General features: G+C 41.0%; 1 protein-coding gene across 1 annotated transcript in view; it reads left to right on the top strand.

The window, feature by feature from the left end:
- The window catches only part of LOC104409594 (FERM, RhoGEF and pleckstrin domain-containing protein 1-like), a gene marked incomplete at its 3' end in the record, with an annotated part of 125,804 nt that extends 113,484 nt beyond the window's left edge, over nt 1–12,320 (top strand). The window contains exon 5 of the mRNA XM_010019507.1: nt 12,216–12,320. Coding sequence (XP_010017809.1) covers nt 12,216–12,320 — 105 coding nt within the window. The remainder of the gene's footprint in view (nt 1–12,215) is intronic.
- Between the last annotated feature and the right edge of the window lie 1,900 nt (nt 12,321–14,220).

Below are 14,220 nucleotides of genomic sequence, written 5' to 3' on the forward strand. Positions count from 1 at the left end.
TGTAAGCAGATCTCTGCTCTCTCTGTACTGTTTTTCTGTTTAATACTAGATTCAACATATGGGTCAGTCCCAGCAGCTTTGGATTTTGAAGCGACTGGAGGCTAAGTCACTGTTTCTCCCAGCGTTCTACCCGCACCGCTCCCCTGTGTTCCCCAGTGATTGCTACAGTTACGTGTTGTTTGCTAATGTAACCATGCATCAGGCTTCTACAGTCCAGACGCAGTTTCATCTTTGACCTGGGATGACTCATGGGTGGGTTGTTCAGAGCGTCTGCAGTGAGACACTGCAAGTGGCACACAGGCTGCAAGGAACGAGCAGAAAAGCTCCTGAGGATCCTTCTGGAAAACTGTGCAGCTCTGTTAAAAGGGGAGGTGGTAATTTTTTGTCTTTCCTTGAAAATGTGACTTAACTACGTCATTATGAGGTGCCTCTGAAATCTGTTGGTAGAAGCATCCATTATTGTAACACTCACTACACCCTTATTCTTCTTTCAACTCTGGTTTGAGTCCCACCACGGGAGCACTTTACAGTGATGCACAGAACAGAGAGCTTGTGCCTTGCAAATCCCGTAAGTGTATAGACAGTTCTCACTTTTTCTCCTGCATCTTTCTTTGCATGTCTCAAAGACAGTTCAGGCTCCCCATGTGTTCAGTCTTAAGGTCCTATAAGGCTGCTTACAGAAATATTGAATATATTCTGTACACATCCATGGTACAGAGGTTACCGGGGTGTTTTCAGTCTGGCAGGTTGGTGACAGATCTTGCATGACCAGACAAGACGCTTATGAGTACTGGGAACCTGACTGGCAAAAGAACAACCCAAAAGTTCTGCCTTTCAGATATTTAAAAGAGGAGATAGCCTTTGAGACTTATGTTTTGCACTTAGAGGTTTCTTTTCCATGAAGACATTTTGTGGGTATGATTTTTATTCACTGAAGCATGAACTCAGGACCATCTCTGTTTCAATTTCACACATAAAGTACAGGATTACTCCACATCCAGTCCACATCAGTTTTGCAAGAGAGGCTGGTACCAAGCAGATCCTACAAAAATTCTGTAAGTTTCATTCCAGGTCACCTTCCTTACCCTGCCTCACATGGTGGCTATAGGAGCACTAGATCCAGCTGGAACAGTAGCCTAGCTGAAGACAAGGGTATAGCCTGAGCACATTATAGGTTAGCAGTAGCCACAGCCTGAAGGCTTCATCTAAGGATGCCCTTTCAAATCAGCAATCTGGTCATGAAAAGTTCTGTTTCCTATTGTTACAGCGTGCTTTCCTTCTAGTAGAGTAAAAGGTAAAATACATACAATCCTGGGTGGTGCCAGCTCATGCCTAGATAAATAGTCATGTCAAGGCTGATGCAGGGCTAAACAGGGATTATCGGAAGCTTTTTCCTGTTACATTTGATTTTGCTTTAGGTTTAGGATTTAATATTTTGCCTGAATATCTCTCTTTTGGTTGGTTGGTTGGTTGATTTATGTGTGGGGTTTTTTGGGGGAGGGTTTCAGGTCTCAGAGTTCTTACATTTGAATGATTTCTTCAAAGGGTTTTACTAGAATAATGTCTAAGCTAAGATTTGTCTAAATAAAATCAGTAAACAAACACTTTGCATCTCAATCTGGTTTTGTAGTTAATAACTCCTGTATACTCACAACACTGCATATTCGTATGTTTCCAGTCTGCATATAAGGGTTCTGTTTCACACATGATGACTTCAGAATTGCCTACTGCTTCATTTTAGTAACGTGTTTGCTTATGGCTAAAGAAAATGACAAAAAATGAGCAGGCAGAGAAAACAGACCAGAGAAAAAAGAGGTCTGAATAACAGAATGATTTTATTTTCTTCTCGAGCACTACTTAATGTTAAAAAAAGAGAACTTGAGAAGGTGGTTAGATGATTTTTGCCTTGAAACAGAGAGGAGTGGTGAAGTGGGAGGCAAGGGGTTGGGGGTGTCACAGAGATTGGGGTTTCCATCCCCAATTACGCGCTGGCTGCTACGCTGCTGAATTACACTGAAAGCACTGAATGGTGCCATTATATTCCTTTTCAAAAGTTGTGGGCTATGAAATTCAATCTGAGGTATTTTTAATGAGTGTTTTGAGCCTCAGTTTTAGCTCTTCCCAAGAAACAAGGAGCACAGTGTGCTGCTAAATAGTGCCGAGGCTGAGGGTTAAACTCATTCAGTTTTTTGCTCACAGGGAGGGAAAGTAGTATCAACATTTATTTGACAGATATAAACTTGCTTCCAGAGTTAAGCTTCAGTAAAACAGCTTTCCATAAAGAAAACATTCTGAAAAATGAGGTTCTGCCAGCTTTGAATCAAACTCCTGCTTTCTGAAAACCAGCCTTGTGATGTGTTTTCCAAAGCCACTGCCCACAGTGCACAGGCTGGGCTTGTGCTGTGGGCATCCCTGCGCTGCAGGACGCTGTGCCTGTGGCCATCAGGCACATCTCTGTGGGCAGAGGCTGCTGGTGGAGGTGCAGCTGATGCCAGATGTGGACATCTGCCTAATTACCCCCTGGCTGTCAATTAAACATAGATAATGCAGAGGTAATCTTTGTCAGAGATGTGCCTGCTGGCACCTCTGGGTCTCCACCAAGGGGTTTGGTGTCATAGTTGTGATGGCTTTGGGGTGACTCCCTCCCTTCTTGCACCTCTCAGTGAGACATAGCTTTTCAGGGAAGCTTTTTTAGTGGGCACCTGGTTTTAGCACAAGAGTGTTGTTGCCTTACATTTTCTTAGGTGCTGATTTGCAAAGTAGTTTGTTTCAGGTCATGAGGAAAGCACTGTTAAATGCATCTGCTCTGCAACTTACTCCAAGATCTGAAATTCATGGTGGGCTGGCACTGGTTCTTGCAAGTCATCACCATTCAGCCTCAAGGCCCTGAAGCTGGAATACATTGTGCCAACGATACTCTTCAGAAAGGAAAATAGTCTCTTCCAGCAGTGCATGTTTGCCCTGCTAATGGGCTACAGAACAGCCACAAACCACTTTTTAGTTTTACTAGTAAAATTAGGTAGAGATGACTCAGCATTTGCAGAGATAATTTAGGGAGTAAGATGACATATTTTTAGTAAATTCTCTCGTTGCTCTTTTAGTGCCTCATTTTTCTTGTCCGCACTGCGCATTTGAAACAATGCTCAAGGAAAGTAATTTTGGTTTAGTAACAGTGGCTCTGGCAGAGCCTCCAGCTGGAAGTATCCAAGAGCTGGATGGCTGGTGTGTGAAATTCTGCGGCCTTGAACGGTTACTTAAAAGACTTGCTCTGCCACTACTGATTACCCACAAGTATTTTACACTTATCTGAAGGAAGGCAGCAGTAATGGCTGTGCTAGAAGAAGCAAGGTCTGTGATTTGGTTTTTTTTTCAGGACGACCAGTTAGCTCGTGCAGTGACCTGTTGTTGCAGTTGGATGCTTTTTGGGAGTTACTGAAATCAGCATTTGGTTTTCATGTGAAGGCATGAATGACCCCATCAGGACAATTTCTTAGAGGAGCATTAGGCAGATAACAGTGAAGTTTTCCAGCTGAATTCATTAGCAGATGGGATCAGAGCATCCCTTTTAAGTTGATAAAGTGATTTTTAGGTGCATATGTGTCATATGTATTTTTTTTTTTTTAATAAGTACAGAGAAATTAAGGTTGTTAAAGGTCAGTTGAACTTTCTAACTGAGGGTTAGATGTCAGCTAGTTAAAATGCTGTAAATACACCTAAAGGAACCAGTGAATTGGGAAACTAATCATGAAGTGTTTCGTTAATGCTTTTCACCATGAATAACATTTTGTAATAAACAGATGAGTACTTAGACTACAGTGACCAAAAGCTGAATTTTTTTTGGTCTATAGGGTTTGTGGTGTTTAGCTGCCAAGAAGTTCCAGATTTCCTTTGGCATTGATGACAGTGGGATGGATGTGGAAAATAAATTCTCCTGTAGGATTTTGTCCCTAGAGCTACCTGAGGAGGAAGTTCTCTGGGCTGCAAAAATCCACCTTTCTTCCCCTTTCTTCTTCTTCTTTACAAAGGGCTCTGCTAGCTTTGTGGTGATTGCTGCTGCCTTTGCAGTAGCAAACTCCTTATCAACTAGAAATCAGAGTAATTTAAAGGTGGGAAATAAAATCAGTATTAATATCAGTTTGCATTTGTAAGAACTGCAAAGAAATTAAATGATGGGATCCTTACAGCTGAAGATGACAGGTTGGTCTGTGGTATGAAGGGCCCAGTTCTGAGGGTGCCCAGCCCATCTCTTCTCTTGTATTTCCTCACTTGCACACTGAAATGGCATATATAATACAGCATGGGTGGTATATGCCCATTATGTTATAAAGCTATGATTTTATGAGCCAAGTGAAAAGAGACCAAGCAGAGCCTCCAATTCCAGTAGCTTTGCTGAACTTGTTATTATGGAGATGTACAGCTACCTGAGGATTTGCTGTAGCTGAATTTTGTATTAGTCTGACTCTGCTGTAAGAACTTTAACCAAGAACTACTGAGAATAGCCTCATCATAAAACTTTACATTAGCTTTCCGAGATGATCTTCATTTTTTAACTTCCACACTGTTTAACTATTAAAGAAGATTATTTAGTTATTACTTTTCCTGATAAATATTTAATTTTCACCTGAATTTTACTGCTGGGTATTTCCAGTAAAGTTGATTTGGGGCACTTGAAGAGAGTTTCAAGTCTAGTCAAAGCAATCCTGCTGCTTTTGCCTATTTTAGCAAATATTTTGACATAAGCCACTTTGTCATGGTCAGAAATCCAAGAGCATGGTTACAATAACAAATCTGTGTATCTTCAAATGTAGAAACTGGCAAGTTTCTTTTGGAGACCGTACTAGAAATGCCAGGGAATGAGATGGTTATTAAAATCCTTCTCGTTGTATTTTCACCTCAGTAATTGCTGTGTTGATTTTTGGTTAGCAATCGCATACGTAAAATAGTCATTTCTGAAGTCGTCTAGTTTGTCATAGATAAAAAGTGGGGGCAAAAAGTGTAACTTTGCTGCTGCATTTTATTTTAAGGGCAGGTATTTGGAGTAAAACACACCTGAAGTAATCCTATTGTTTAAAAAAAAGACACCACCACCATCAAAATTGACCGAGGGGAAGGCAAGCACCAGCATTAAAGGGATTTCAGCTTATGTGGTGAGTGTAAAGTGGGAAAGCAGTCCACTAAAATCTTGAAAGAAAGGAGCACTAAATAGTCTTATTGTACACACACAGCAGATGATCAATCGCCTGTTTTTAAGGCAGTGTAAGAGACTTATTCTGTTACTGCATTTGGCCTCAATCCTGCCTTTGATGGTATGTGCTCAGTCTGTGCAAAAGCATGTGGGATGTGTGCCAGGAGTGGAGCCTTCCAACTACGTTTGAATGGAAAATATCTTAAAAGGAATGAGGTGCCATTAGGTTATCATGAGAATTTGCCTCTTCTACACCCTCCCTCCAAATGGGGTACATACCTGGTGGCTGGAGGCACAGAGTGGAGACCTGGAAATTTAAAAGCAATGGTGGGAGTGTGTGGCTGCTCTGTTTAAAAGTGTCACTTCTCCTCTTTGCTTTGCTTTAGTATGTAGGGGTGATGAATCACACTTCTTCCAACACTTCCTAACTACACGGTCTAAGCTGAACAGCGAAGTAAAAACTAGTAAGCCCAGGTGCGAGAGCTATCTTTATGGTCTAAAGGTATTTTTATAGTCATCTAATCCTGCCTATAGGATTAACACGTACACTTTGAAAGGGAGGAGAGGAGGAAAAGGGCAGAAGATCTCCAAGTGTCTTGGCAGTGTTAGGTCCAGAGCAACAACACTTGGACTAGTGCTTCTTGCTTTTAATCCCACCCTTTAAGCAATAAATTTTTCCTAAATATGAATTATGCATTTCATTTTACGCCAAAAAGGAGAACTGTTTGAAATATGAAATTTGTCTTTGGATGCTGACAGCGTTGTTCTCCTGTGAGTAGTTTTCAAGGCTCTTTTGAAGTATAAATTTCTGGCAGGGTTGTTTGTTTAAGAACCCTGTTGCTCAATCTCATCTTTGAGGTTATTTTCATACCAGTTGCTTATCATGAACACTTGTTGGTTGGTTTTCTTCCCTTTCAGAGCTGTGGATACATACATAATTTCTAGCAGTTTTAAATTACTGAGAAAACTTATGCTGTTCAGAATTCGGAGTGGTTATTTTTAGTATTGGTTACGATTGTATCTGACTTCATAAATAGTAATGAAAACACTGGATGAAATTTTCACTGTCATTTCAATTCGGTTGTTAAACTGGAGTATAAAAATAATTTGGGAATCAGACTGAGCTGAAGTACAAGGGGTTTTCTGGATGATTACCCGCGAAAGAACAAACAAAATTTTAAACTCTGTGTTTAATCTTTCTGCAATATAATACGTGAGTATTTGTGAAATATTTAGCATTACCAAATTGTGACATTTCATTGTTGAGAACCCAGAATGTAACGGGAACACAGGGCATTAGTGGAAGAAATGGCTGTCTTTATATTGTGGCAGGTGTACCTTTTGCTTTTAGATGAACATTTTCTGTCCTTATCAGCTGTTACTAATGCACAAGCAAGTGTAATAAAAACAAACAAACATTACAAAAACCGTTCAATCAAAGGTTGAAATCTCACTCTGGGATTGATGGAAATGGTAATATCACTATTTGATCCTAAACAGGTACTTCTTTTTTCCTGGTAGATGATTAGTGAAATAATTGCTAAATGAACTGGGAGGTGGCGGAATGCATCATGGATATCTTCCAGACATTGCTGTGCATTTTCTCCTTTTAAAGAATTCTGTACTGCAGTTTGTGCCAGAGAATGGCCTAAGCAAGGAAGTAGAGAGAGATTTTTTTTAAATTATTATTGATTACTAGAACATGAAAGAATTGGTGAACCTATTAAGATATTTAGCATTGGAATATCATAAGCAGTGTACTGTTTTGGATTTTGGTGGGAGCAGACGGAGGATGAATTGAGTAGGACTGAAATAATGAGCAGTCAGCAAATGTTGAATGCATAATGCGTAAAGCAGGCTACTTTTGGTACCTTCATAGCTTGCAGCTAAATGTGGTGATGAGCATTATTCATAATTTACAACTTAGTGGCCTGATGTTGCCTGAAAATGTAAAGTGACTTTTAAAATGTGATTTCACAGAGCTAAATGAAAGGCCAGTTCAAAATGCATTAAGCAATAAGGATGTATAGTTGGAAATCAGTGAGCTTCTTTTCACTGCAATAAATTTATAATGTTTTTTTGGTGTAACTAAATACCACCTCTAGAGGATAATAGTAATTCCCTGCTGTCGTTATGGCTAGGATCCACCTCACCTAAAATGAACCCTGTAACACAGGTGTCTGGGCTCCTCCTGGGCTCTGAGACTAAAAAAGTACAACTGTACTGCTGAGGAAAGTTCATTGCCAGTGTGCTCAGATGGCTTTTTTGGGGTAGGAAGAATTGCTCCCTGGAGCTGCAATATTTCCTGATTAATTGTACAAAGAACTTGATTGTCCAGAGCAACAGGAGCAGGGGACTGCCACCCACGACAGCTGCTTCCCAGCTCCTGGGTGTTGCATGTGGTCTTCTACGAGTTGTATTCCACCAGTACACCATACCCTCCCATTTCCCTTCCCTCACTACCTCACAGTGCGGCATCTGTGATAGCAAATGATCTGGAGGTACAGTCTTGCCACTAACCTTCATTGTGGCAGCTTCCATGTCAATGTCCCACTTGCGTGCCCCATCCTCTTCCTTTGATCTTCACCCTGAGGTCACTTCTTTCCTTCCCTGGTGTGAGCTCTCATTCAATGATGCTCAGGGAGAGCACGAGATAGGTCTCCTGGCTCTCCTTTCTCATGTTCTTCATGCTTGGCCATGTTGATGACCGTTCTCAGTCCAGTGTATGAGGCTTTTGTGATGGTCATGTAATGCATAGCTATTTTGGGGGACTCACGGAGGCCCCATGGATCAGAACGGTGCTAGTGTGGAACAGGGAAAGCAGCCAAGCTCCTGGGACATGGGTGCAGCTGCAGGGCTGTGGGATGAAGCTTGCCTAGTGCTTGTCTGAGGCATGGCAGCAGGGCCATCCTTGATGGTTGAAAAATGCCTTCCAAATTCTGTGGAAAAGTTGTGTGGCCTCATTGGCCTTGTAACCACATTCAAGTCAGACATGACTGCTGGCTACAGATGATGTCATCCGTGTGGTGCACTCGTTCCTGAATGCTTCCTCTGTCGGCTCCTATTTGCTGTGCCCCGAGTGACTGCTGGTTTGCTTCCATACCCGGCAGACGGAGATTTTAATTTATTGTGTTTAAATTTTTTAGTAGGGATGTCATGGAACTGCACTGAGTCAACATGTCTGTGAGACCTAAGAGTTCCTGCTTTTGTGGATGTTGTAGTTCTCCTTCTGGTCCTGCAAGACTGGAGTGTCATCAGGCTCTACATCTCAGCAGATTTTATTTGCAGTGTTTCACTTGAATAAACCGTCAGATTTTATTTTGAGGTAGACTGATCAAAGCTAAGATGAGTTTAGAATAATGATCTTATTTATAAATTCTTGAGTAAGAAGCATTTCATGTTACTGAGGCACACTCCAGAGAAAATGCTGAGTGACATAAATGCTACAAGACTGCCATTCCATTGTCTAAATGCCTGTAAGAAAAAAAACTCCATGAAAACACTTGGCAGGTTTTAATCAGATGCTTTTACTCATGGGCTGAGCATCAGACAGTCTTGCTCTCCTCAGCTAACCTTGGGCACAGTAGTAACACAGGTGGGCTCCCTGCCCTTTTTCCTGTTGGTCAAAAATCTTCCTGCTCCAAGAAAAGCTTTTTTTTCCTGGGAGGAATGATGAAGTTTGGTCTTTATCAGATAGAATCCATCAGTTACTTTAATAAGACACATACATATGCATAGGCACGTTTCCATTTTTCTGTTTGTGTATGAAGATGAAAGCAAGTATCTTGCTGCAAGGGGTGGCTGACAAACACATCCTTCCGCAGCCCCAGCCAAACTGTGGAGGCCTGACACTAGTCTGGAAGCAGGAGCATTTGCCTGAAGTTTCTAAATCATTTATAGGTGTATTTTCGGAGCAGTAAACTAATATCATAATTACATTCAATATAATGTCTTTTTAATGTTATTCTATTGCCTTCAATGAAATGCATTTACTGGGAATCTCTTTCATTAAACAATGATGTATGTTTGGATGCGCCTACGTACAGGGATAGATGAAGTGGAAAATATGGGATGTTTTCTGCTAGAACTGATACACAAGGTGTGATGGCTGGCACAGGCTTGGGCGGTGGTCATCAGGGATGCTTTAGGTTTAATGAAGCCGGAGGAACATGATATGAGTGTCTTCAAGTATATTTGCACTTGAGATTTATTGTGGATAGCATTACATCAGTACAGAAAAATAGATGTCTCTTTTCCTCACCTTCTCTGTATCTTCTTATTTAGCATTTTCTTATGAATTGTTTTAGTTACTGCAAGGTTGGTCATGACTAATGCTTAAAAAAAATTAGTACTTCTAGCTGCCATTGTTCTTGATGTGGTTTTGGACAATATTATAGAATTGTAGAATCATAGAATAGTTTGGGTTAGAAGGGACCTTCAAAGGTCATCTAGTCCAACCCCCCTGCATTGAGCAGGGATATCTTCAATGAATCAGGTTGCCCAGAACCACATCCAGCCTGGCCTTGAATGTATCCCCGGATGGTGAATCTGCCAATCTACCACCTCTCTGGGAAACCTGTTCCAGTGTATACCATCCTCATTGTAAAACATTTCTTCCACACATCGAGCCTGAAGCTCCCCCTAAACAGTTAATAAAATAATCCAAGTGAGCATTGCTTCCTGCTGGCATAGGTCTGTTAGAGGCACTGAGAGCATCTTGGGCAAAAACTTGTTCAGCAAGTTCCTGGGCAGGTGAGCTTGGCCTTTCCCTTCTGACTTTCAAAACCAGTCAGCATTGAAGGATTGTGTCCTCCATTACCAGGGTGACAGCGCTGCTCTGGTGGCACATATATCCTGTGCTTTCCTTAGGAAAATGTCATCCTTTTAATATCTCTGGTGTAAGCCTCACTACTGGGTAGTTACTTCTCACAAATCATATTAGACAATGTTAGATAAATTGCTTTTGTAAAGATGCTTTGTACTTTGGGTTGTGGCTGAAAACTAGGTATTACCCTAGGTGGAAAAAAAAAAATGGGGATTCATTTTTGGTATCCCAGTGAAACAGACCAAACTGCACAGTGACACATCTGGGAGGAGGTGGGACTGAGCAGCTGCCCACTCACAAGTAGTCTGTTGGTACAAAGCACTGCCTGGAGGTGCCAGGAGCAGGGCTCAGGCTCAGGTTTGAGCCAGGCTGGCCAAACTGCCCACCTATAATGGTTTTCTGTTCTACACTCAGTTACTGCTCGTTTATTTCGCTCTAGTAATTATTTACTGGGCACAAAGGGAAAGGGCCAATCTGTAGGTTGAGTACAAGGGCATTTGTCTGGGATATAGTGTGTTTCTTGTAACACTGGATTTCGCACAGTTTAGTGGGTTATTATTTGTTCTGAAGTGAGTGGAGTTCTGTGTTTCAGGGCTTCTTCAGTTAAAATAGGTGTATTTGTCCAAGGAACAAAAATATTTGATTTCAGTGATTGGCCTTTTTATACAGAAACACTGGCTTTTTTTTTTTTTGCTGAAGACTTGCTGGTGAGCTGTAATTTACAGTATTTGCTGCAGGTGTGGATTTAGTTGACATGCTGATGAGAAGAATCCTTACGATCAGCAAAGCCGCAGCTCTGGGAGCTAATAATTGAACTAGAACATCTGTTTTTTATAGAAGGAAGACTTTCAGTGTGTGGAAGGAAATGCTTGCTCTTGACTCCTCCAAATTACCCGACAACTCTTGTTAGGATAGCACAGATGGGCTTTGACCAGCCTCAGTGCCTCACAGCAGGAGGCTCGGGATAAGCCCATACGAAGTCAGAACCCAAGGCTTAAGCCTGTGTTATGCAGTGTCCAGTGATTTGTAGAACTCGTTAAGAACTCGCCAACAAAGTTTAAGTTGACAAGCAGGTATTCTTTATTGCAGCGCTGGGAGACACAGGGGATGTCTCCTCCTAATGTGTGTCTCGTTTAACCATCAAACAGACCGTGATTATATTGTTGCTTAACATACATATTCATTACATTTCCGATAGATGTCGTACATATGCATTAGTTGTCCGAGAGCTGTTTTACATAATTCCACGCCTATTTTCGCATGCGCATAACAACGTGGTAGTGGTCTTCGGTGGTCGTTTACTTCTTCCAACGATCTTCATCACTTGCCCGTTCCTTGAACCCTTGTTCTGGAAGTCTTTGAAGCATGCATGAAGATAAATGCTTACACCAGCTTAATTAGTTTGGTAACACTACTGACAGAAGTGAGTGATTTCTCCTCGTCCTTCTACTTATCAGTTAACTTCGCTACAGCACCTCCTGAACATCTACTGGTTTCAGATACTCCTGAGCTACAGTCCTGTTTTGGTTACAATAAATTTTGTCCGACGGTCATAAGGTCCTAAAACTGTCAGCTACAATGATTTATCTTATACAAGGATCCTTTTATGCTCTTTTAATTGGGCTTTTTAGGTTTGGAAAGTTTTGTTGTTATGTACAAAGCCACCAAACTTAAAGTTACTTAAAACTTAATTTTCTTATTTTACAAAGGATTATATTTCATTTTGTACTTCCTTGTCTCACCAGCAAACCCTCAGTACCTTGTGTTTTGTATGACAGGTCTGCCAGTGAATGTTTTGGTTTCAGTATGTTGTACACTACATAGCACCACCTGACATGGCTTGAAGGGCCATGGGATGAAATAGCTACCTTGCAAAATTCACATTAGAAATTATCCTTGGCAGATATAAGAAAACTATATCCCAAGTTCCCTTCTTCTACCTCTTCTATTTTGTGGTATGTTTCCCTCAAAAATAAAAATGCACTAAAGATGGATTCTGAGCTGCCATCCAGAGATGGATGAATGTTTGCTGTAGCTTTAAAACTAATGTACTTGTCAACTGCCCTGTGGGTATGGTTGGAATATCCACTGATTTTGTAAACTGTTTTGACAGTGTTGTTTGCAGGACAATTTCTTAGCATAATAATTTTTCTGCCACTAATTAAAAGCATCTTTGTAACCCTAGTCTTTGTTTTCTTCTTCCAGCAAAGAGCTCCAGGGAAAGTTTTGCATGATGCTGTTTGCAACCACCTGAACCTTGTAGAAGGCGACTATTTTGGCCTTGAATTTCCAGATCATAAAAAGATGATGGTATGTAAAAGAATTAATTTTTCAGCTGGTTTTCATCTACATACACACTGTATTATTCTCTCATTCTGCTCCTTACTTAAATAAGGTATATTTAATCTTCAGTCTCCAAATGAAAAAAGGACTTAAAAAAAATATTCTTGCCTGCTAATGTTGAAGAAGTGTTTTTAAAACCTGATTACTCCTGTCAGATTTCATTTGTGTTGAAAGTAACAGCCAGTTCAGACACAAGTTGGAAAAGCATTTTATCTTACTCAGTTGCTGTAGAGAAGCCAAAGGCTGGATTGTTGCAGCGTCTCAACTCTGATTTTACAGTCCCACTTAATTTAGAGTGCGGAAATAATCTTTCCTGCAGACAGAGAAGTTGCCATGATTGTGATACAGCTGCATGAAAAACATTGTGGGGCAAGAAGATGGGTAGATAAAATATAACAAGGTTAATAAAAAGGAAGGCAAAATCAAAAAGCACAAATAAATTGATGGAAGTCCTGTTGGAGAACTGAGAGGTGTTCTGGTCCCGACACAACTCTGAGAAGATCTGCTGTCAACATTCAGGCATTACACTAATACTTCTAGGGTGGAAAGAGTATCATGTAGCAGAGAAAGCCAAAGGCTAACGACTTCTCAGCCTCTAATGACTTTTTTCCTGAAGTTTATTTTACCTTAGACTTACCGTGTTACCTACTGGCATGTGTGCTAGTTATCTGGATTGTCAGACCAGTACCTTTGGGTGTATACTGAATTTCTTGCTTGTTCAGTGAATTCTGCCTCAGTAGCCTGGTTTAGTAGCCAAAAAAAGATTACTTTGGGCAATTTTTAAAAAAATAGAAAATCTATTTTCTGTCCATCTACACGAATTTCTGCAAGAAGCAATATCTTTTAACAAAAGAAACAAAAGAGGTTTTATCTGCCGCCACAGTAATCAGTTGTCATTCCTTAATACAGCCTTACAAAGACGCTAGAATTGAATACTCATGGTCAGAATGTTTTAGGCTAACTATAATTAAAGAAGACATTGTGAAAAAATGGGCATAGATCTTTTGAAGTGATCTACTTCACAGTTTGCTTCTGGATTTACATGAAACACATTTTACTAGAAAGTTTCATATTCTGCCAGTGATCCCTGGCTAATGCTTTAGGTAACTTGAGAGCTTAATGTAACTCTTCAAAACAGTGCAACTGTACAGTACTGCTGCAACAGAGAGTCCATGCAGCCATGTTAATAATGATATCCTGACATTCCTGATGGATGAATGGATGTAAAGCAGAAACAAATCCTAATGTCTCTTGTACATACAGTTCCTTTTTAGTTTTCTAGAAAACAGAGGTGGTCATTTGATCAACCTTCTGTGCTTCACAGGTCATTAAGTTTCAAATAGATGACTCTCTGTGTTTTGCTCAGAGACGTGAAGTAAACTAAGTTTTCAGTCTTGTGGAAACGAAATGGTTTATTTGCTTGAGGCAGAACACAAGAGAAACTGAGGTGCTGCCAGTGCCTGAGGCAAGAACTGACCGGCTAGAAGTATGTCCAGACAACCACAGTGGGGGAGCGAGGGCTCCGATGAAGAGGAAGGTGGGGAAAAAACCCTTAAGGCCAGTTTGACCTGAAGGAAAATGCTTCCATGCATCCAGCATGGTAACTCACCTGGCCCCTACATTTGCAAAGGGAAATACAGCCAAGTCTCTCAGAGTGCCGGTCCACGTTCCTGCTGGAGGTTCCAATTTTTGCTTCTGAAAAAGGGGGAGATCCCCAAATCTTGGCCCCATCTAGTCAGCTGTGCCCCAGGCCTGGTGAGATCATTGGGGGCAGCGTGTTCACCACCTAACGGCAACTCACGGAAATTCTGAAGCAGATTTGATTATGAACCATTTCCGGGGTGAGCATCTCCCGAGAGGCTCCTCC

The sequence above is a fragment of the Nestor notabilis genome, unplaced genomic scaffold, assembly GCF_000696875.1.
Source record: "Nestor notabilis isolate BGI_N333 unplaced genomic scaffold, ASM69687v1 scaffold10038, whole genome shotgun sequence".
Classification (NCBI taxonomy): domain Eukaryota; kingdom Metazoa; phylum Chordata; class Aves; order Psittaciformes; family Psittacidae; genus Nestor; species Nestor notabilis.